The sequence below is a fragment of the Odocoileus virginianus genome, chromosome 1, assembly GCF_023699985.2.
Source record: "Odocoileus virginianus isolate 20LAN1187 ecotype Illinois chromosome 1, Ovbor_1.2, whole genome shotgun sequence".
Taxonomy (NCBI): domain Eukaryota; kingdom Metazoa; phylum Chordata; class Mammalia; order Artiodactyla; family Cervidae; genus Odocoileus; species Odocoileus virginianus.
The window spans coordinates 58408642-58431349 of NC_069674.1; the positions used below are offsets into that span (position 1 = coordinate 58408642).

At 35.3% G+C, this 22708-nt stretch overlaps 1 protein-coding gene across 3 annotated transcripts in view; it reads right to left on the bottom strand.

Annotated features, from left to right (window-relative positions):
- Positions 1 to 22708, bottom strand: part of IMMP2L (inner mitochondrial membrane peptidase subunit 2) — a 916360-nt gene that overhangs the window by 212936 nt on the left and 680716 nt on the right. For 2 of the 3 annotated variants that reach the window (XM_070468515.1, XM_070468517.1), the window contains exon 6: positions 3242 to 3344. In XM_070468515.1, the coding sequence (XP_070324616.1) occupies positions 3242 to 3344 (103 nt within the window). Of the gene's footprint in view, positions 1 to 2146; positions 2749 to 3241; positions 3345 to 22708 lie in introns of those variants that run through there. The other variant, XM_070468520.1, reaches the window with a different exon arrangement.

The window sequence follows — 22708 nt, forward strand, 5'->3', positions numbered from 1 at the left end:
CCATTATTCATCTTTCATCCATAAAACTATTTAATTCCTTCTTGAGCCTACACACAGTGGCAATAAACCAAATCAGAAAAGAAAATTCAAATATTAAAAAATATATAGGAAATTTTAGAACAAATGAGGGAAAAAATAGAGTAAGACATTCTTTTCTTCTTCTTTTCTAGATTACAATTATAAATTTACTTGAATATGGAAAAAGTCAACTCCATCGTGATTACCCATAGGTAACAATTTAAAATAAATTGAAGAGATGCTATGATAAAGTAGAATTACAATTCAAAAAGTTAAAGCATGTTAAACCCAGTTAGCTACAATTCTGAAGTTATTCGGGAGGGAAACAAAGGGTAAAGACTTCAGTCAATTCCTACAAAGTCAAGACAAGCACCCTAGAGCCAATTCTGGCTGATTTTAGATAGGGAGCTTACTTCCAGGAAAAGTGCATGCCCTGTTCTAAGGGGGAGAAATAAATCAACAATCCAGAAACCCTGAAACTTCCTGACCTTCCACAATCTCCAGTATTACTGATGGATAAGCCAAAAATTTCAACTGAGAATTATTGGAAAAATATAACAGCTTTCAAGTCCATATGCGTTTTAAGATTCAAGATTATTTTGCCTTTTTTTAGAATTGTAAAACTTTAGTTGTTATTTTTTAGAATTATAAAAATGTTAAAATAATTAAAATATTCAGATAACCATTAATTGATCAAAAATGTAATATGAAATCTCTGTACTCAAACATCAGAGCTTAGCTTTAAATAAAAATGGTAGGCCTTTAATTCATTTTTTTTCCCCCTCTATTCTTTTAAACTCATTTGGGAACATCATTACTAATCACTATTCCTAGTCATAAATGCTATTGGAACACAAATATGAAATCTACTGTAAGGGTAAAAATATATATACTAAAAGTCATAAATACAAATAGGTTAGTATATGATGTGACAAATGTTTTCCTTCATTCTAGTACAGGTTCTTCATCTAATTTTGACAAATAAAAACAATACAAATTAAGTGAATGGAAATTTATAGTTTATTCCAACTTGTGAACCAAAAGCCATTCTGAATCTATATATTTCTATCCATTAAAAAAAGAAGAAAAACCACTAAATTTCAAAGTGGTTCTATGTCTCTGACTCATATTACTGGTTTCAAGTTGTAAATTGAAGAATATTTAATTTAAAAACTTGATGTAAATCAATGGCATTAAGGTCCTACACAGAATATATTTGCTAATGTTTTGCATATTGTAGTTTCTTATTGTAATAAACCCAATGAGATTGTCCTTCATACAAGTTTCTCACTTTTTCTTTCTCTCTTTTTTTAAACATATAAGTAACAGAAGATATTTTCATAGCTGATATATTTTCAACTTACATAGGTCTACTTAAAGTTCAATGGTTCACAGTACTACTATGAAGTACACAGCAGGAAAGAGAACCCAGAAAGAACTACACAATAGATATAATCTTGAAGGTTGGAACTGCAATTCCCAGTATTTTGGCTATCAACTCGATTATTTTTCTCTCCCAAATAAGAAAGCTTCTGGAATATCAGTAACTGACAATAATACTAATTATATAGATAAGATTGCATTGGCTTCATTTAGTAATAAAGAAAAAGCAACTCAATTTCAAGCTTTAGTATTTATTGCTGCTGCTAAGTCGCTTCAGTCGTGTCCAACTCTGTGCGACTCCATAGATGGCAGCCCACCAGGCTCCGCTGTCCCTGGGATTTTCCAGGCAAGAACACTGGAGTGGGTTGCCATTTCCTTCTCCAATGCATGAAAGTGAAAAGTGAATTATTTACCCCACATGTGCAACTGATAACAGAAACATTTTTAACATTTCATTTCAGAGTCTCTTACCCTCACAATTAAAACCCAAACTAAAACTTACATTTTAATGTGGATTTCGCCAACATGATACACTTAATAGATTTAATTTTATTGATGAAAAAGAAATAAAACTGCTTTTAGGTGATTTATTTTCACTTTCAAGTTGCTACTAAGTTTCTGCATGACAGTCACTTACACTACACTCTCCAAGGGATCCTCTACAACAATTCCAGTCTGTTCATTTCATCTCTGATACACCTTACAATGGTTAAATTGTACTTCTTTAATAATTACTACGCAAAAGCAAGAAAGATCTTAGGTATTTTTATTATTATCATTGCAGCTAGAAAAAGAAGTAGATGTCTCTTAAAGTTCCCTTCCACTTCACAAATAAACACTTATCCAACCCCAAGTCTCTTGTACTTTTAGTCAAAGATGAGCAAACTGACCACTCCTCCAGTGATGTTAATAGTGGGTCCTCACAACAGGTGAAGAAAAATGCTTTATATAGACCACCAACCATTTAGTTTTAGACAAAAGAATGTGAATAATATTTTTGCAAACCTATGTAACGGAGCTCAACATTATCTTTTACATACATACAAGTATGGACATGTCTAGATATAGGAAAATCTAATGGGTTGAAGATCTAGGATTTTAAAGAGACACAGGTGACTAGATAACAGAACAGCAAAACTTTTAACACTTCATTTCAGAGACACTTACTCTCTCAATTAAAACCGAAACTAAAGTTTATATTTTAATGTGGACTTGGTCAACATGATACATTTAACAGATTTAATCTTATTAATAAAAGAGAAATAAGGCAGTTCCCATTAATTAAAATATTCTTTACATAATGAGTTATTGCAGGGCTTCATGGAGCACTTCCATATGCATTCAAAACTGAAAGAAATTATAAAATATGAATTCAATCACATATTTTATGGAATATAAACATGGTATAAGGAACATGAGCATTTCTGTTACAAATTAAAAGCTGAAAAATGTTACTTAGCCAATATAATTTCCATTATAAATGCCTTTTAAACTACTGACTTAGAAAATTGATGTCTATAGGTCTTTTAAGACAGTATTTCTGTTAAATACTAATTGAAAACATAAGGTACAAAACATTTATGTGAGAAAAAAACAACCATTTCTATTGAGATCATAGCAGGCTGAAAGCATCTTTTGGCACTTGACTGAGTTGTCTAATATATATGTCTCACTCACACACACACCTACACACCTACTGACAGCTTAAGTTATCTATATGATACTTAAAAGGAAATTTTCAAACATAAAGTGTTCCACTATAAAATTTGTGGACAACGTCTGTGATGTACTTTTCTTTCTATATTTGAAATCCAATCATATCAGTAATAAGATGACTTACCGGCCCAAATGAATTACTGTCAAAACTGTGCCCATGATGATCACCTTCAACCCAGATGTGACCACGGGGGACTTTGACATAGCGGTTTTTGTGTCCCATAGTTCTAAAAATAAAAAAAATAAATAACTATTGAGAAAAGATCAGTAAAGAAAGAGCTCAAATAGGGAAGCATACAAACTCAGTAAGGACAAAACTGCGATTATAAAGATGCAATGGATTATTACAGGTTAAGTGTAAGGCTACTGTAGAATTTTATTTTTAAATAAGATGTGGTTCAGTTCAGTTCAGTCGCTCAGTTGTGTCCGACTCTTTGCAACCCCATGAGTCGCAGCACGCCAGGCCTCCCTGTCCATCACCAACTCCCGGAGCTTACCCAAACTCATGTCCATTGAGTCTGTGATGCCATCCAACCATCTCATCCTCTGTCAGCCCCTTCTCCTCCTGCCCCCAACCCCTCCCAGCATCAGGGTCTTTTCCAATGAGTCAACTCTTCGCATGAGGTGGCCAAAGTATTGGAGTTTCAGCTTCAACATCAGTCCTTCCAATGAGCACTCAGGACTGATCTCCTTTAGGATGGACTGGTTGGATCTCCTTGCAGTCCAAGGGACTCTCAAGAGTCTTCTCCAACACCACAGTTCAAAAGCATCAATTTTTCGGTGCTCAGCTTTCTTCACAGTCCAACTCTCACATCCATACATGACCACTAGAAAAACCATAGCCTTGACTAGACGGACCCTTGTTGGCAAAGGAATGTCTCTGCTTTTTAATATGCTATCTGGGTTGGTCATAACTTTCTTCCAAGGAGTAAGCATCTTTTAATTTTATGGCTGCAGTCACCATCTGTAGTGATTTTGGAGCCCCCAAAAATAAAGTCTGACACTGTTAGGACCCTGTAAACCTACCCACAGTATTTTGTTTTCATATTTTTGTAGGTAGAATTTTGTGCTTAAACAAGATGCATTAACACAAGAAAATGGTTTGGTACTTAACTCATAATATCCTGTATCTTTTTTTTATAAAACCCAATAAGCCCCAACAAAATACAGATCTACTTCATTTCTGACATTTGCTTTTACCTCACTGGTCATCTTGGCCAGCTGCAGTCCACTTTTTTAGTCAAATAAATGTCTTAAACCAAATGACAGATTTTTTTTATAACCTCTTAATGCTTTAAAATTCAGAATATTTAAGAAAGAAAGCTAGATGATCTCTTCAAAGACAAGCTAACAATGTCAACCAAAAATTTTTGATTAGTGCCATTTGACTTTATAAATCATTCTTGAAAATGAGATACTCCTTAACAATTTTGAAGACAGTATTTGGAGAGCAATGATCAATGATGTACATTTAGTGGAATATTCTATCTTCTGAAGTCTGACAAGAAAACAAATAAGGAAAGGCTCTCTCACACTGTGTTGGTAGCAATGTAAAACAATACAAATTTTTTTTCCTATTTTGCCATTTGGGGTAGATTTTTGTCAAATTTATTAATAAACTAAAATATATGTGTCTTTTAGCCTAGTTATTTACTGTTAGAAATACATTCTGAAGAAATAATGAGAAATACTAATATTTATTACCAGATATGCTCAATATAGACCTTTTACAGCAATAAAAAAGTATCTTTTAAAATAATCAATAAGGGATTGGTCACATAAATTATAGTAACCAAATAAAAGGGAAGAAATTAGATTAAATATTATCCTAAACCTATAATAATTCCTTTTCAGAGACTACTTTTTTCTTCTTTCATTCCCAAAAGAATTCCAGAAAATATCTAGCTTAAAGAAACTTTGCAATAAATGATAGCTGAATGAATAAATGTCACTCCCAAGTCTATAGACTTAACTTAGCTCAGAGTCTGAGCTTTATACATGGTTCATGGAGGTGGAGTCTCAATCAGACCATTTTTGTTAGTAAATTGTATATGTGTAGAAGAATACATTAAAAAGGAAAACTATACACAAATTGGTGCTATAGAAATTGAAACTATTCATTATCTAGAATGGTTTTTAATTTTCAAGATAATTTCAGTGTTGAATTACTTTGCTATAGATCAGTAAATCATTCATGCAAGGAAGCAATGTTGTGGCCATTAGAAGCCCACAGTAAGTAAATGACTGCTATTTATTTTTAATTACTACTGGGAAGAAGAGTTTCAGCTTTTTAAAGAAAAGCAAAACCAAGTTGAGTATATTGTACTGTCATATAAATGTTCTTCAATTAAAATCAGTCAATTAGTTCTTGACATCACTACTGCTTTTATTCTGAGACTCCCTCTAAGAACTACTATCCCAACATCAAGTGTTAATGATGCGGAAAAACCCTTTTACTTACTTGTTGGCAAAGCACATTCTCCTGATAAGTCCAAATATTGGTTTACCTTATTAAATGGGCTATTTTGGATAAGGACTTAGAAAGGAAACAATTACCCATTTTTTCTACTTAAACAATCACTCAAGCAGAATTATGAAATAAAACTAATCATCTCTGCAATGATAGGGTAGGTTTTAAGTCAAGCATATTGTTCTGGAAACTGAATCTGATATAAAACTTAGACTCAGTTTCAACATCAAATAAACCAAGAGGTTAAGATATTTATGACAGAAAATCATAGTATCATAAAATTACCAGTGATAGTTGCACATTTTCTTACATTGACACTCTTATTTAAAAATTTTAAATACATGCTAAAGAATGCATGGTATAAGTGCTCAACAAACATTTGTTAAATAAATGACGAAAGGAATGTATAACTGAAGAATGAAAAATACTGTCACAAAGATTGAATAATATAGTAGAAAGTGCATAAAGTCTTGAAATAGACTAAACCAGTTTTAAACTGGATGCTATTAAAATTACTCACAAGTAATCCTGTGCAAGTTACTTAGTTTCCACCTCTATTTGTCCACTTTTAAAATGGGACAGATTAGACATACCCTAACGGAGTTGAGGGTAAGGGAAGAGGGTATCAGATGATGAGATGGCTGGATGGCATCACTGATTGAACATGAACTTGGACAAACTCAGGGAGATGGTGAGGGACAGGGAAGCCTGGCATGCTGCAGTCCATGGTGTCACAAAGAGTCAGACATGATTGGGTGACTGAACAGCAACAACAACGGGGTTGAGAGAAGGCTTAAGTAGTTAGATAACAATATAACGGAGAGTATAGTCTGCAGACAGTCTATAGAGTATAGTCTGCAGGCAGCCTATCTTGGAGTTGATATTTGACTTAACACTTTAAAGTTTATGTAACCTTGGGCAAGTTGATAAAGGTGTTAAATGTCAGTTACCATATTTGCAGAATGGGGCAAATAATAGTACCTAACTCAAAAAACTGTTCTATGGATAAAAGTAGCATGTATTAAACACTTGATAAATGGATTCTCTTAGAGTTGAGACTTTCTAAGTAAAGCACTCAATGTATTTCTAATGTAGAGTAAGAACTCAGTAAGCTCAGTAAGTGGTAGTTATTACTGCTATCATCTTCTTTGTCCACTATTTTCTTTCATTTTATAATTCAGAATGTGTTCAAGCTTCTACTGCCTATTAACATCAGTCTTTTAAAATTACCTGAGCTATGCTTCAATAATTCCTTTTCCCTACATTTGCACTAGTCTTGTAGACTATTTTTAATGGTACAGTGAATCTTATTTTTTCTTTTATTCTTATGCCCTTCTGGAACATTCTAAAACTTATATGTGAAAACACAATATATATGCTTGTGCATATTCAAACATGCAGAGGGTAGTAGGTAAAAGTACAATCTACCTATTTATGCTTTTACTTACTAATCACTTGCATATTTGAATGTTGCTATGCTAATAGAGAATGGTTTATCTAGACACTAGACAGGGTGTGAAAGAACTCTGAGCTATAGAACCCTGCTGAAATTCATCCCATATACATAGTGTATATTTTTTTCCCTCAGGTTTCAATCTAACTTTTTAAAAAATAACCCAAAGTAGCTTTGAAAAATATGATGTTAAAATATTGAGCTGGTTCTCTTTAGGACTGCCAAAGAAATATAATACTCCTAATAGAATATCTCTAGAGAAGGAATTTTAAATAGCTCTATGCTCCTGAATTCACATAAAAGAAAGACAAGATAATCTTTTAGGTGATTTAACAGTTAAGTGAGGTGTCAGCCTACAAGGTTGTATGAATCTACGGGTTGCAAATAATTTTGATTTTGACAGTCAAAAATGAATTCTGTATGGTATTCTAACTACCTACCTACAAAAAGGCATTTTTTTTTACTAGTTTTACCAAGACAAGTTACCTAGGTCTTATAAATGGAATGAAGAATGACTGCTTCCAATTTGATTTGACCTTGAAAACAATGTTTTTTAAGTCTCTGAATCTTTTGAGTCATCAGTTGAACACAAAATTGTCTATGTAATCCTTGATGTCCCAAGAAGGAAACAAATTCATATTTAAAGTATCTCATAAGCACAAACACATGTATATTCTTAATGTGGGTAATCAGTATTAATAAATAATGATTGTTTACAGTATTTTTAATTATTTTTCAATTAATTACATTAATTTATTTTATTGTGCAAAGTAGATGCTGCCTTGAGGGTGTTCACTGGACACTCCCAGGATCCTAGACCCCTGAGTTTTCATTGTCAAGAAGGAATTAGGAGTACCGAGTTCAGGACTGTGTAAGATCAAGAGCTAGAACCAGGCTGCTTTTATCATCATTAATAGACTGGAGTAGGAAAAAAGATACCTATCATCAGGAAAGGAAAATGAAAAGAACATTGCCTATCTAAGGCAGGGGTCCCCAAACTCCAGGATCTAATACCTGATAATCTGAGGTGGAACAGAAGTGAGAACAATAGAAATAAAATGCTCAATAAATGCAATGCACTTGAATCATCCTGAAACCAACCCCGCTCCCAGTCCATGGAAAAACTGTCTTCCACAAAACTGGTCCCTGGTGTCAAAAAGGTTGGGGGTTGCTGATCTAGGGTGATTTCTGGAAGGGAAAAGATTCTCCCTTGAGAATCCCCATACCACTCTCAAGGTGGGATTGGGGTTCAGATTCACAGTGCTTATGGTTTGGAACAGTTAAGAATTAATTTGAATTGACTCCAAGAATCTGGCAGAAGGAACTATAAATCTCTTCAGGGATAATCTGTCAATTCAGAGTTCGAGTTTTCAAGTTTTCTATAGGTAAGTTCCTACCAGTAGGCACTTACTATCCAAAGACAGAACTCACAAGGAAGTAGTCAGCATTAATGAGTAAGAAAGTGTGTTAGTCATTCAGTCGTGTCCATGGACTGTAGCCCTCCAGCCTCCTCTGTACATGAAATTCTCCAGGCAGGAAAACTGGAGTAGGTAGGCTTTCCTTTCTCTGGGAGATCTTCCCGACCCAGGATGACTATAAATGAAAGAAAGAAGAACTGGCATAGACTTTAGTATGGAGTGGTAAGGAAATGAAAAGTAGGAGAGATGGAGAATGTTATTAGAAAATGTAATGTCAGTGTAATTAGAGTCCCATAGGAAGAGAATAAAAAAGGAACAAGGAAGGAACATTTGAGAGATAGTAACTGAATTTTCTACAACTGATAAAAGCATGACTTACAGCTTCTGTAGTCAAAGTAAACCACAAGTAAGATAAATAAATAGAATGAAATCACACTGTGATATACTGTAATAAAACTGCAGAACACTAAGGAACTTCTTTTCCTGAAAAATTTTATAAAAGCTGCCAGACAAAAAAGAAAAGATTACTTTCAAAGGAACAATGACCTGCCAACAGTTTCCTTGTTAATACAGAAACATAATTCAGCAATTTTAAGTATAAAATTCAATGAGTTTTCAAAATCTACCCAAGCACCTAATCACTAGATCAATATATGAAACACCTGAATCATCCAAAAATGTTTCCTCATGCCTTTCCCCAAGCAAATCTGCTCCACCTCCATCCTTGGCTTCCAGTTGAGCTTTCTGTCACTATATTATTGTTCAGTTGCTCAGTCATGTCCAACTCTTTACAATCCCATGGACTGCAGCACACCAGGCTTCCCTGTTCTTCACCATCTCCTGGAGCTTGCTCAAACTCACGGCCATTAAGTCAGTGATGCCATGTAATCATTTCGTCCTGTCATCCCCTTTCTAGAATTTTATATAAATGGAATCATTCCATATGCATTCCTTTATTTGCATTCCTTTGTTTTCTAACATAGTCTATTTGCTTTTGAGATTAATCCATGTTGCTGTGTATATTAGTCATTTGTTACTTGTTTCTTAATATTATACTATTATAGAGATATGTCAATAACAATTAGTTTATCAATCAGTAGTTCATGGACACTTGGGTTACTTCCAGTTTTTGGCTATTATCAATAAAGCAGCAATGAACATAAAAATATTTGTGTGGATACATGTTTTCATTTCTCTTGGGTAAATATCTACAAGAGAAATAGCTGAGTCATATAGTAACTGAGTGTTTAACCTTACAGCAAATTTGTCAAACTGACTTTCAAAGGAACTGTACCAGTAGTATTTGAGTTCCAGTTTGAAAGGTCACACTGACTGCCCCCGCCAAAATGTCCCAGATAAGTACCAGGGACAGACATCCACCAATCAGCAGCCCGTTGCCAGGCAGACTGATGGACGCGAAGGTGCCAAGACTCCGGCCAATCAAGAAAAACCGACACGGGACAAAAGGCCAATCAGCACCCTAGAGCCTGACTCCAAGCATATTCGAAAAGGTCCCGCCGCTTCCGTATCCGCCAGGGTATATAGGTGCCGCCCCCCTTCCCGCAGGTGGCAGACTCCCTTTGTCTCTTCACTCACCCGCCCCCGGGAGTTCTGCCCGAGAGCGACCGCCCAATAAAGGCCTTCATCAACGGTCCTTAGAGGTGGCTCCTTCTTCCCGCGGCATTTTCTAACACAGTTGTTCCACAAACACTCATGATGTTGTTGTTCAGTCACTAAGTTGCGTCCTACTCTGTGACTACATGGACCACAGATCACAAAGCTTCCCTGTCCTTCATGATCTCCTGGAGTTTGTGTAAATTCATGTCCATTGAGTTGGTGATGCTATCTAACCATCTTATCCTCCGTCACTTCCTTCTCCTGCCCTCAATTTTTCCCACTATCAGGGTCTTTTGCAATGAGTCAGCTTTTTGCATCAGGTGGCTAAAGTATTGGAGCTTCAGCTTTGGCATCAGTTCTTCCAGTGAATACTCAGGGTTGATTTCCTTTAGGATTGACTGGTTTGATCTGCCTGCAGTCCATGGGACTCTCAAGACTCTTCTCTAGCATCCCAGTTCGAAAGCATCAATTCTTTGGTGCTCAGTCTTCTTTATGGTCCAACTCTCACATCTGTCCATGACTACTGGAAAAATCAGAACTTTAAATATAGGGACCTTTGTTGAGAAAATGACGTCTCTGCTTTGTTGGTCCTTTAATGGACCGGAACCTAGTGGTCCGGAGTCGACGATAAGAAAGTAAGAGAAAGAAAAGAGGCTGATATCCCCTGGTTTACGGAAAGCCAATAGAGTCCTGTTCTCAGGGCTCACGCTGCTGCACGTAGGCACCGAGCGCCCTCTCGAGTGGGTGAAGGCACGGCGCGCCTTCTCGAGAGGGGCTTAGAAGCCCCCGCAGGAAAGTGAGCTCAGCGGGCCTCCGCGCTCCAAGGAATTAGCCAGAAATAGAGAGAGACAGACAGACAGACAGACAGAAAGAAGGAATAGAAGGAAAGAAAGAAAGGCACGGGGACCAAAGCTCTGATGAGCAAAGGTGTTTTAAATCAACATGGCATGGGTATATATACTGTTTTACAAGGTGGTTATTCTCAGCAAAGATAAAGATTAAAATTCCAGACTTACAAAACATAAGATGATCCCTATCAAAGAGAAAGTTGCAGACACTCACCTTTTCATAAGAAGGAAGACAGTACTTATCACTGTAGTGAGAAATGCCTGGATTCCTCAGCCCCAGGAAAGGAGTGCCTCTCCTCTTCATTCCTGAATATTCAGGAATTAATAAGGGCCAGAGGGTTCCTGACAGATCCAAACAGCACACAGGAAGCCTTTTGTTAAATGCTTCCTGAAACTGCTTTTTAGTCACCATCCACAGTGATTTTGGGGCCCAAGAAAAGGAAATCTGTTACTGCTTCCACATTTTCTCCTTTTATTTGCCATGAAACCAGATGCCATGATCCTAGTTTTTTCAATGTTGAATTTAAAGCCAGTTTTTTTACTCTCCTCTTTCACTCTCAAGAGGGTTTTTAGTTTCTCTTTACTTTTTGCCATTAGACTGGTATCATCAGCATACTTGAGGTTGTTGATATTTCTCACCACACACTAACACTTGATAAATACCATTCTTTTAAATTTCGGTGGCTGTTGTTTAGTTGTTAAGTCATGTCCCAGGGACTGAGGCTTGCAGGCTCCTTTGTCCATGGGATTTCCTAAACTAGAATACTGGAGTGGGTTGCCATTTCCTTCTCCAGGGGATCTTCCCAACTCAGGGAGCAAGTTCGCACCTCCTGTTTGGCAGGTGGTTTCCTACAGTGAAGGTTGATATTTTAATGACTGAGCTGGCAGGGGGTGTATACTGGTTGTAATGTGCATTTCTCTAGTGATTAGTGATTTGGGGTGCTGACTTATCTTTGCTTTCGTTGTACCCGGATTGCGGAATTCCCCCAAACACGACAGGAGCCGCGGATCGATGCAAAAGCAGTGAGGAACTTTATTACAAGCTCCAGCAGGGACTCTCTTCACACAATGGTTGAAGGAGCCCCGAGTGAAAGCGGCGAGTCTTTTTTATACTGTCTAGCAAGGATGGCGGGAAGGGAAACTTTGGGGGATCGGCTAGTTTATATTGTACAGCCGGGGAAGCGGGAAGTCTTGGTGGGATGGGGGTGGGGTGAGGGACTTCTCCCGCCCTTCTAGATTGCCTAGGGGGTGGAGGGTACCTCCTCTCCTTCTGATTGGTTGGTTTGACGAAGTTTTTTTTCTCTTCTTCTCGGGAGGGTTTCTCGCTCAGAATTGTAATGCTATCTAAAATGGAGTTGTTTTAAATTTTTCTTTCACTTTCTTCATTGGTGAAATATCTATTAAATTTCTTAAAAATTAAATATTTTTTGTTTGTCTTTTTATTATTTAGTTGTGTGATTTCTTTATACAGTCTGTGTAAAACTTACCAGAGTTTTGGCAAGTATTTCTTCCTAATATGTGGCTATTTTTTTTTTTTCATTTTCTTAACAGTCTTTTTCTTCAAAGAACCAATATAGTAAATATTGATGAAGTTCACTTAGCCAATTCTTTTTGTTTCATGGTATGTGCCTTTTATACTTTAAGAAATCTTTGCCTAAACCGAAATCACAAAGATTCTCTCCGTTTTATTCCCGTGTTTTATAGTTTTAGTACTTATAAAAAATACAGTAAGAAAGTTCAAATTTATTTTTCTTTATTTCATCTTTCTTTTCTTTTCTTTTTGCATGTGGAAATCCAAATTTTCTAGCACTCTTCTTTGAAAACATTATCCTTTCTTTATTAAATTATCTTGTGCTTTGGACTGAGTTATGTGCCCTCAGAATTCATATGTTGAACTCTACCTTCCAGTGTGATGACATTTGGATATGGGGGCTTCTTCGGAGGCTTATTATGTTTAAATGAGGTCTTAAGGCTAGGCTCCTTATGATGGGATTAGTGCTTTTATTAGAAGAGACCACAGAGGTGCTCATCCCCTGCCTCCTCCTCTACTACATGAACACTTATACTAATAACATGTAGGAAAGGAGAAACATGTTTGGAAATAAATTTTCCCTGGTGGTTCAGACAGTAAAGAGTCTGCCTGTAATGTGGGAGATCCAGGTTCGATCGCTGGGTCGGAAAGATGCTCTGAAGAAGGAATGGCAATGGCACTCCAGTACTCTTGCCTGGGAAATCCCATGGACATAGGAGCCTGGCAGGCTACAGTCCATGGGATCCCAAAGAATCAGACATGACTAAGTGACCAATACTCAACTCAAGGGAAGAGTAGGCATATATTATTACCTTTAGACTTTGTTAACTGCATACTTTAAAAGTTTTAAGAGTAATAATGTTAATGCAGTGTATAACTTCCAAGTCAAATAAATAGTATTTAAAAATATCCATTAAGGCAAAAGAATGCAGGAGAAGATGAGAAAAATGGGGAAAGTAAGATCAATTGAAAGCATAAAAATCAGATGGCATATAAATACATCAGTGGTCATAATAAAAGTAAATGAACAAAAAAGAATCAAAAAAATAAAATAAAATAAAAGTAAATGAACTAATCTAGCTGTCCGGAGAAAAAAAAAGCTGTGCAACTAAGGAAAAATTCTAGTTATGTGCTGCTTATAAGAGAGATTCACAAATCAAAAGGACATAGATACATAGAGAACTTGACAATATAATAATATACTATAATTAATATTTGGCAAAATGCAAACAGATTTCTGAGATAAGACAAGTTGCAATAGAACCTGATCATGGAACACTATTGATGTCTATTTTACCCTATAGAAAGAATTTAAGCAGGAAAGTGAGCCTAGAAGTCTTTAATGAATAAAGTTAAATTGCATTCCTAAAGTCCATGGTTGGGGTACTATTCTAAAAACTACAAATAATTCTGTTACCACAACAAGACAAGCTTTTTGCTACTCAATTCTCTCTTGTTAGTATACATGTTGCCAATCATTATGCTGTTTAGCAATTAAATGCTGAAATATGGAGACTCAATACTCCTTTCTGTGGAGCTTGACTTGATTTAGAAATGAAATATATGCAATTAATAGAGGCTGAATTTAAGCAAATTAAGTGATAAAATTTCTAGGAAGTTCAATCGCATATAGCTAACTATAAGCATTATTTCTTTTAGGATCACAGTTGGAAAGACCCTAGCAGTGATCTAACATAACTCCTCTTTGCACAGACAAAATGGATGCAAAAAGCATGCAGCTGAAATCACCTATCTAGTCAGTGGCAGGGCAAAGGCAGGCAATGAAAACCAGATTCCATAATTTCCTTTCCATTGCATGGATCATAAGTACTTCAGATTTCAAAGAATATGTCTTAACATATTTTGCTGAAAAAAATTTAATGTCATTTTCTAAATAGACTATAGCCTGTTGCTAGGTAATCAGAGAAAATCTATTTAGCTCATTTAAATTAGAAATTAGATTTACACATCTTCACAATAAAGTTACAGAATTAATTTTATAAATTTAATATGAATGCTCCTACTACAGCTAAGAATTTTTTGAGTGATGGATATTCTTGATATATTTTTTCTAAATTTGAATTATAGGAGTGTGTGACAAAAATTAACTGTGACAATTTCCTTAATATATAGAATGTTTTCTCCTGTTAAACATGCATTCTGAAAATACTGTGTTCATAAAAATCAATGCAACTCTTAGTGAGAACTGGAGAAAGATACCAACAATCAGATTCCACCTGTGCTATATCAGGCACATATTTAACCCACACTGAGGCCATGTCGATTGATCCAGCAATGGGGTGGCAGTTTATGCTATGTTATTTCATGTATTATGGTTAGTTTGTGAAGATAAGGTTATGAACAGCATAAAGGTGTGGGGCAGAGCATGGAAAACAATAAGATCCTGTCCCTTCTACCAAGACTGTAACTTATACCATGATTCAAAACATAAGCTACAGTGAATTATTCCAAGTAAATAAGATAATGCATATAAAATACCTGACAATAACAACTTACGGCAGGACCACTTATTTTGATCTCTCTGTATACCAGGCACTGAGCTAAACATTTTAGGTTTTAAAATTAATTAGTTAATTAGTTTTTGGCTGTGCTGGATCTTTTTTTTTTTTTCCATTTATTTTTATTAGTTGGAGGCTAATTACTTTACATCATTACAGTAGTTTTTGTCATACATTGAGATGAATTAGCCATGGATTTACATGTATTCCCCATCCCGGTCCCCCCTCCCACCTCTCTCTCCACCCGATCCCTCTGGGTCTTCCCAGTGCACCAGGCTCGAGCACTTGTCTCATGCACCCAACCTGGGCTGGTGATCTGTTTCACCCTAGATAATATACATGTTTCAATGCTGTTCTCTTGAAACATCCCACCCTCGCCTTCTCCCAGAGTCCACAAGTCTGTTCTATACGTCTGAGTCTCTTTTTCTGTTTTGCATATAGGGTTATCGTTACCATCTTTCTAAATTCCATATATATGTGTTAGTATACTGTAATGGTCTTTATCTTTCTGGCTTACTTCGCTCTGTATAATGGGCTCCAGTTTCATCCATCTCATTAGAACTGATTCAAATGAATTCTTTTTAATGGCTGAGTAATATTCCATGGTGTATATGTACCACAGCTTCCTCATCCATTCGTCTGCTGATGGGCATCTAGGTTGCTTCGATGTCCTGGCTATTATAAACAGTGCTGCGATGAACATTGGGGTGCACGTGTCTCTTTCAGATCTTATTTACTTGGAATAATTCACTTAATGGACTCATTAATGAGAAGAGTGAAGTTTTAAAATTGAGACATACTTGTTTCTTTACAATTTTAACAAGCTATGTAGTTTTAATGTCTCTAAGTAACAGCAATAAATAAAAGGGTTGCATTCTAACATGTGATTCCAATTTTAGGGAAAAGAATGAGAAACTAATTTTTCTAAAACTTTGTCTTAAAATTATCAACTAAAAGAGACTACTTTTTTAGAATCTGAAGCTTTAAAAAATGGCATATATGTTTATTAATTAAATCTATATTTAAGTGAAGGCAGATAGTAAGTGCAGAAGACCATGGCAAACTTCAGTTTAAATAAAGAGTTAATATAAAAAAAAAAAAAAAAAACATAAGCTACAAAGTGAAAGTGAAGTTGCTCAGTCATTTCCCACTCTTTGCGACCCTATGGACTGTAGCCTACCAGGTTCCTCCATTCATGGGATTTTCCAGGCAAGAATACTGGAGTGGGTTGCCATTTCCTTCTCCAGGAGATCTTCCCAACCCAGGGATTGGACCCTGGCCTCCCGCATTGTAGGCAGACACTGTATCATCTTGAGCTACCAGGTAAGTCATAAGCCACAAAGCAGGCTATAAATAAATATATATATATATATATATATAAAGGCACATATATACATATACAGTCTAAATTACCACAAACAAAATTTCACAAGTTGGAAGCATCTGCCAGAAAATAATTGGTGAGTGAAGGATTACATAAGTGAACGAACGTCAAATGTTGCTAACTGCATAGGTGTTCAAAGTATGGTGGTGTTTTAGCCTGGAATAGTCAGAAAAGACATTGCGTCTCTTTGAATCAAGATGTGAAGAACAGATAAAAACTAAAGGTAAAGAACATAGTGTGGATTTCAAATCCCATTCACTTACAGACCAAAAAAAATGATTTCTTTTTCTTACTACAGTATTTTCTGGAGATATGTCACTGTAAAATAAGGGAGATATTTTATAAATCACTTTCTAATTAAGACATTCAGTTGTTATATAGAAAAATGAAAGGTATTTAAATTACTTTATTCTAAAAGCATATTACTGATTTTTCTCTTAAATATTCTATATGCTATTATAGTATACCCTAACTTAGATCACATTGAGTCAAGAATTTTAAGGCAAATATATTATTGAATGATAGCATAATTATAAACATTATATAAGCTATCTGAATATATAAATGATAAATCCATAAAGAAAATAATGTATCTAACTCATATATATTTAAATTTTTTTTTTGCTAAAATGATCATCAATTACATGAAATGTCAAAGGTGTAAATACCATAATCAGCAGATCTTATCACATAATAAAAATAGTGACTTAGATTGTTATTCCATGCATGGCTTCCTAGAAAACCAATTTAAATAGAACAGTGAACTTGTAATGCATAATTTTATTTTTCAGAAAAATCAATATGTATTATAAATGGTATTGCTGCACTTGTTTACAAAGTTCTCTTTTGAAATAATTTCCTGGGTGTCCACTTCATTCATCATTTAGTTTCAAGGGTTTTTCCCACATGCTAGTTTTAAAGGGGGGAGGGACACATTTCAGTGCTTTTTTAAAGTAAGGTCCAATAACACCTAGATATTAGAGAAACTATGAACAATTTTCCTTCTGTTTGTTCTAATCTGTTTTATAACTTTAACTTTTTAGTGTTAAAAGAAATGGTTACTATTTAATCCCTACAAACAAAATAATGACTCTTTGGATTAATTACCAGTAAAATAAAATATAAATGCCTCAGAGCTAAGGAGATCATAAAACAAGGGGTCTTCTTTAAAAGTATCTCTTTAGAATAGGTACAATAGATAATTTTGAAGCTGGAAAGCAGTGTGGCAGAGGGAAAATTAATGGGGGCTCCCCAGCTAAACAGGCTTTAGGTTGAACTCCAGATGTGCCACTTTCTACTTGCACGGCCTTGAGTTCACCTGTTGTAACAGAGGATAATACTATCTGCTTCATAGAAGTGTGGTGAGAGATGAGATAATGCATGTAACATTTTTAGCATAGTATCTGGCAGAATAAACTCCAATAAATGGTCATCTTTATTATCAGAATTAAGGAATAAGCTTAGCTATTCTTATGATACAGTAATTAATGCAGCTAGGAAAACAAAAAAGCTTTTCTAAATCAAATTAATTCCACATATATTTATTATGTACCCAGTGGTATCTGGAGAAGGGACTGGCAACCCACTCCAGTATTCTTTGCCTGGAGAATCCATGGACAGAGAAGCCTGGTGGGCTACAGTCCACAGGAGCGCAAAGAGTCAGACACGACTTACTGACAAACACACCCCACCCCGACCAGTAATATCAAGAAACTGTTATGCACTAGTGATGTAAACATAAATATGACACAGTCCTTCCCTGGAACAATTTGTAGCTTAGCCAGGTAAATAGACAACTTTTTAAAATGTACAATTTCAACTCAAAGTGGTAAGTCAATGTTATGGGGCAGAGAGGGCAAATTAAGGAGCTGGGCAAGAGATATCCAAGTCACCTAGGACTACTGGGTAGTTTTTCAGGAAAAGCGGACACTTTTCATACATGATACCCATAATTCTGAAATTAACTATCAACATCTATGAATCACATGATGAATATAAATTATCAGCATCCCTGAACCACTAAATTTAAATCAAGGAATAATTTTGCAACTGTGGATGAAGAACATCATCTGCCACATCAGTAAACAAAGGATTTCAAGCCACTAAGGCAGCCCCCTCCCTGACCCGACTGTGTGCCCCGAGAGGGTTCAGGATGGGAAGGCAGGACACTGGCCCTAAATAGTTAAAGTATAAATCAAAGAAGTGATTTTAATGAGCCCTGACAGACTCTGGCAATCTTCCTATATAGAGAAAAGCACTAAATTCATTAACTTGAGATGCCTGGCTTTCTTTAATTAACAGTAATCTTTTGATGTCCTGAGAATCTGGGTTTTGTTGTGAAACCCCTGTGTCTGACTCCTCCCTTACCTCTTGGGAGCAGTCGCTCAGCATTACCTGAAAGGCTGCCTCCCAGTCTTCAGAAAATCTTCGAATAAAACAAAATTCTCAACTTTCAGGTTGTGCTTTTTTTTTTTTTTCAATTTATAAAACCAATTAAAAATCATTTTAAATCATTTTAAAAAAGAATTTGAAAGCTATATGTATAAGCTAGAATTGAGAAAAGCTTTTTAAAGCAAGACTAAAGCCAAAATTATAAAATAAAATATACACATACCTGAATATTTAAGAATTAAAATCTTTTTGTATCATAAGGTTTAAAGTCAACAAATTAACACTACTTTGAAAGGAAACACTGCACAAATGACATACAAAGAGATAATACCTATACCATAAAGGAGCTCTCACAAAGTCACTTACATTAAAAAAAAAAAAAAAAAGGGGGGAAAAACCATCCAACAGAAAATGGGTACAGTATATAAATAGGCAAGTTACAGACATATGAAAAATTCACTAGCAGTCAGGAAAATACAAATTAAAGTAAACACAAGATAATATGTTACAATCAACAGGTGAAAAATTTAAAAAGAGCTTTAACATCTGCAGGTGACAGAGGCATAGGAAAAGCATACTCTTTTACTGGCAACAATATAAAGATTTATAATCTTTTTGGAAAAGAATCTGGCAACACCTATAAAATTCTAAAATTTCATTTGTCTTATGACCTAGTAATTCCACTACTGGGATTCAATGCCATAAAAATGCTTGTATAAGGACACAGGTACAGCAATGGTTATTACAACATTGTTCATGATGGCAAAAAAAAAAATTGGAAGCAAAGATAATGACTACAAACAGAGGAATGATTTAAGAAATGATGCCAGACCCCCTGTCACAGAATGCTATACAACCCAGAAAAAGAACAAAAATAAAGCTATTTATAAGCACCCGAGAGGTTTTTCCAAAAGTATCGTTGAATGATAAAGTAGACAAGTGCATGTGCTATTTCTACTTTTGTGAAAAAATGATGAGAAAATGTCACCATATATGTAAATGTGAATATAGGAAGTATTTTGTCAGAACAAAGAAAACCACATTGAGAAGAGGCTGCAGATCTGAGAGGTGGGTGGGGAAACCAATACAAAGGAGAAAGAAGGAAGAGTAAAGACAAAAAAGAACACACTCAAAAAAATCAAAGAGCATTTCTAAATAAAGCATTATGATACTACCATATGTATGCCTTCCTGTAAACTTTAAGTAGATTCATATCAAAAATAACTAAAATAGACAAAATGCAAATATATTTATATGTGTGTGTGTGTGTGTGTGTGTGTATATATATATTATATATATATATACACATATATAATGTATATATATATACATTATATATGTGTATATATATATATAATATATATATATGCAAAACATAAACATTTAGAGATGAGCTAAAAAGCATTGTTTCATAGCAGGGAAACTAGAGAAAAAATAACAATAAGGAGTAAAACAGACACTAATTTATAAAAGCCAGAAATGTTACTTGGATGTAACATTTCCAGAGGTCCTCCCACTTGGGGTCTTTCCTCTTAGGCTAAATGCATCAGCAGATAAATGTTGCAACGGGGCAGGGACAAAGGGCATACCAGTTTATGGAAATATCTTTCATTTTGCTATACATAAGGGTCTTTAAGTAGTCACTCACCATACTAAGCAAAGGATCTGTCAAACATCATTCCAGTAAGAAGTCTATTAAGATAAGTCGTTTCTATTCAAGTAGTGGTTATGAGATGCATTTGTATTTAAAAGTCAAAAAATTTAGATTTGTCCACAGATACTGAAGGTTAGGGAAGGCAAATTTTCACCTCTACCCTCTTAGAATTTTTAGTAAGGCCTGTGAAGTAAACTGTTTGGGTATTTGAGAGGGGTCCTGGAACCAATCCCCCTCTGATACTGAGGGACAACTAACTGGATACAATTTATGTAAATTTTATGGTACATAGGAACTCTCATAAGCAATGAAGACCCAAAGAAAGGCAGAACCTACCTACATGTTTTTTATAGTTGGCTAAAGTGGCTTAGAGGGTTAAGCACCTGCCCACAATGTGGGAGACCCAGGTTCGATTCCTGGGTTGAGAAGATCCCCTGGAGAAGGAAATGGCAACGCACTCCAGTACCCTTGTCTGGAAAACCCCATGAACGGAGGAGCCTGGTAGGCTACAGTCCATGGGGTTGCAAAGAGTTGGACATGACTGAGCGACTTCACTTCACTTCCAACAAAGAGAGGCAGTTATGGAGAAGTAACTGAATTATGTGCAGAGGCTAAAGGAAGATGACTTATTTTAGAAGGTCCATCTTTGTAGAAATCTCTGGGTCTCAGTTTCTTGTCCTTGATATTAAGAATGTTACTTTGCTTCTATTACAGGGAAGTCATCAATCACATGAGAATTCCACCTCCTGCTTTTAAGAAAAAGAGAACAGGATTTGCTATTTTTCAAGTCCTTTAAACTCAAAATAATCCTTTTGCCAAGATGGCATATTTTGGAGTGGCATATTCTAACGCCCCTCACAGGCAAAAACAAAAATGAAGAAAAATTGAAGCAACAAAAATTCAAACCAAATGAGAGCAACAACAAAAGAACATATTTTCTACGAGAAACTGCTCCTCATCTGTGATTAAAATTGAGAGAAAGACACAAGAGAGGGGGTACCTACTGACAGGCTGAGACTGCTCTGGGTCTTCTGACACAAAATTCATAAAGAATCAAAAGAGAGCCTCCAGCTGCAAAATCAGTAGTTTTTCCTAAGTTCATTTTACTGAAAAAACTTGGCCACAATTCTACATAGTCATTAGATTCAAACTTACTATCCTCTTTGGGGTAGAAAAGTTCTGGAAAACTTCTGCCTCTGTACCCCTGTTCAGAGTTGATGATTTAATGTTTTTAAGCCATTTTTAGGCCTTCTGGGATACAAAAGCAACTCTTTAATTGAGGCATGTGAACTGACCGGTTTTCCTTTCCCTCTGATTTTCGTGGAGGCCTGCAACTTTATTTTTTGAGAATGGGTTTCTCTGTTAACTCTACTCATTATTTATTGCCTACAACAGTTATGAAACTATTTGATCTTCAAAATGTAGCCTGATGCAGCATCTTTTGAAATAACTTATCATTTACTTTTTAGTCACTGTTTCTTTTTAAGATTTAATTAAGATCTAATTAAGATTTAATTACCTAACAATAACATTTTGATACATAGCTATATTACAAGGACCAACTGGACTTTGGTTAAATTCAAATTGAGATTCTTCTTTATACATGATCAATATCGTGAAATCATAGAACTAACTAATCAAAGTCAGCAAGGATTAGTTTAATCATCAATCATTTTCCAACCAAATATTCCTTAATATGTCTCTATTTAATAGTTTCATTCAAACAAAGTACTACAGAGAGAGAATATAATGACTTCTTAAAAGAATTACCATACTAGATTACACATTTGACAGCAATAGATTAGTCTTTATAAAATATAAATATGAAAAGAACAGGTATTGTAAAGTACCAAATAAGCAACTTGCTAATTTAAATCCAAGACTTCAGCCTACAAGAAACTGTATTATAAATCCACATTATAATGCTTAGAATGTCAGTATTATATAAATAAGTGAGTGAATTGTTTGTAGGTGACAAAGGATGATGTTTTTCTTGCCCTAGTCATAGGATTATTACACAGTTGCAGGGCCCTTACATGGGAATTTTCTGGGTTACAAAACATGGATGAAGTTATGGATCAAGTACCTGGAGGCCAAGTGGTTTGCTGTAAACATAAAGTTCACTTAAGGCTTCCTAGACTACTCTGCTTCATAATTATGTTTGGATATTTGCTACCAATGATCTAAGTTTCAGGTAAGCAGCAAGCAATTTTATCCACTTCCAAGAAATGTGCCCTGGAGTGTATATCTGACTTTTCCATTACGGAGAAGAAAATACAGAGAATGTTCAGTTCAGGTAGACAGAA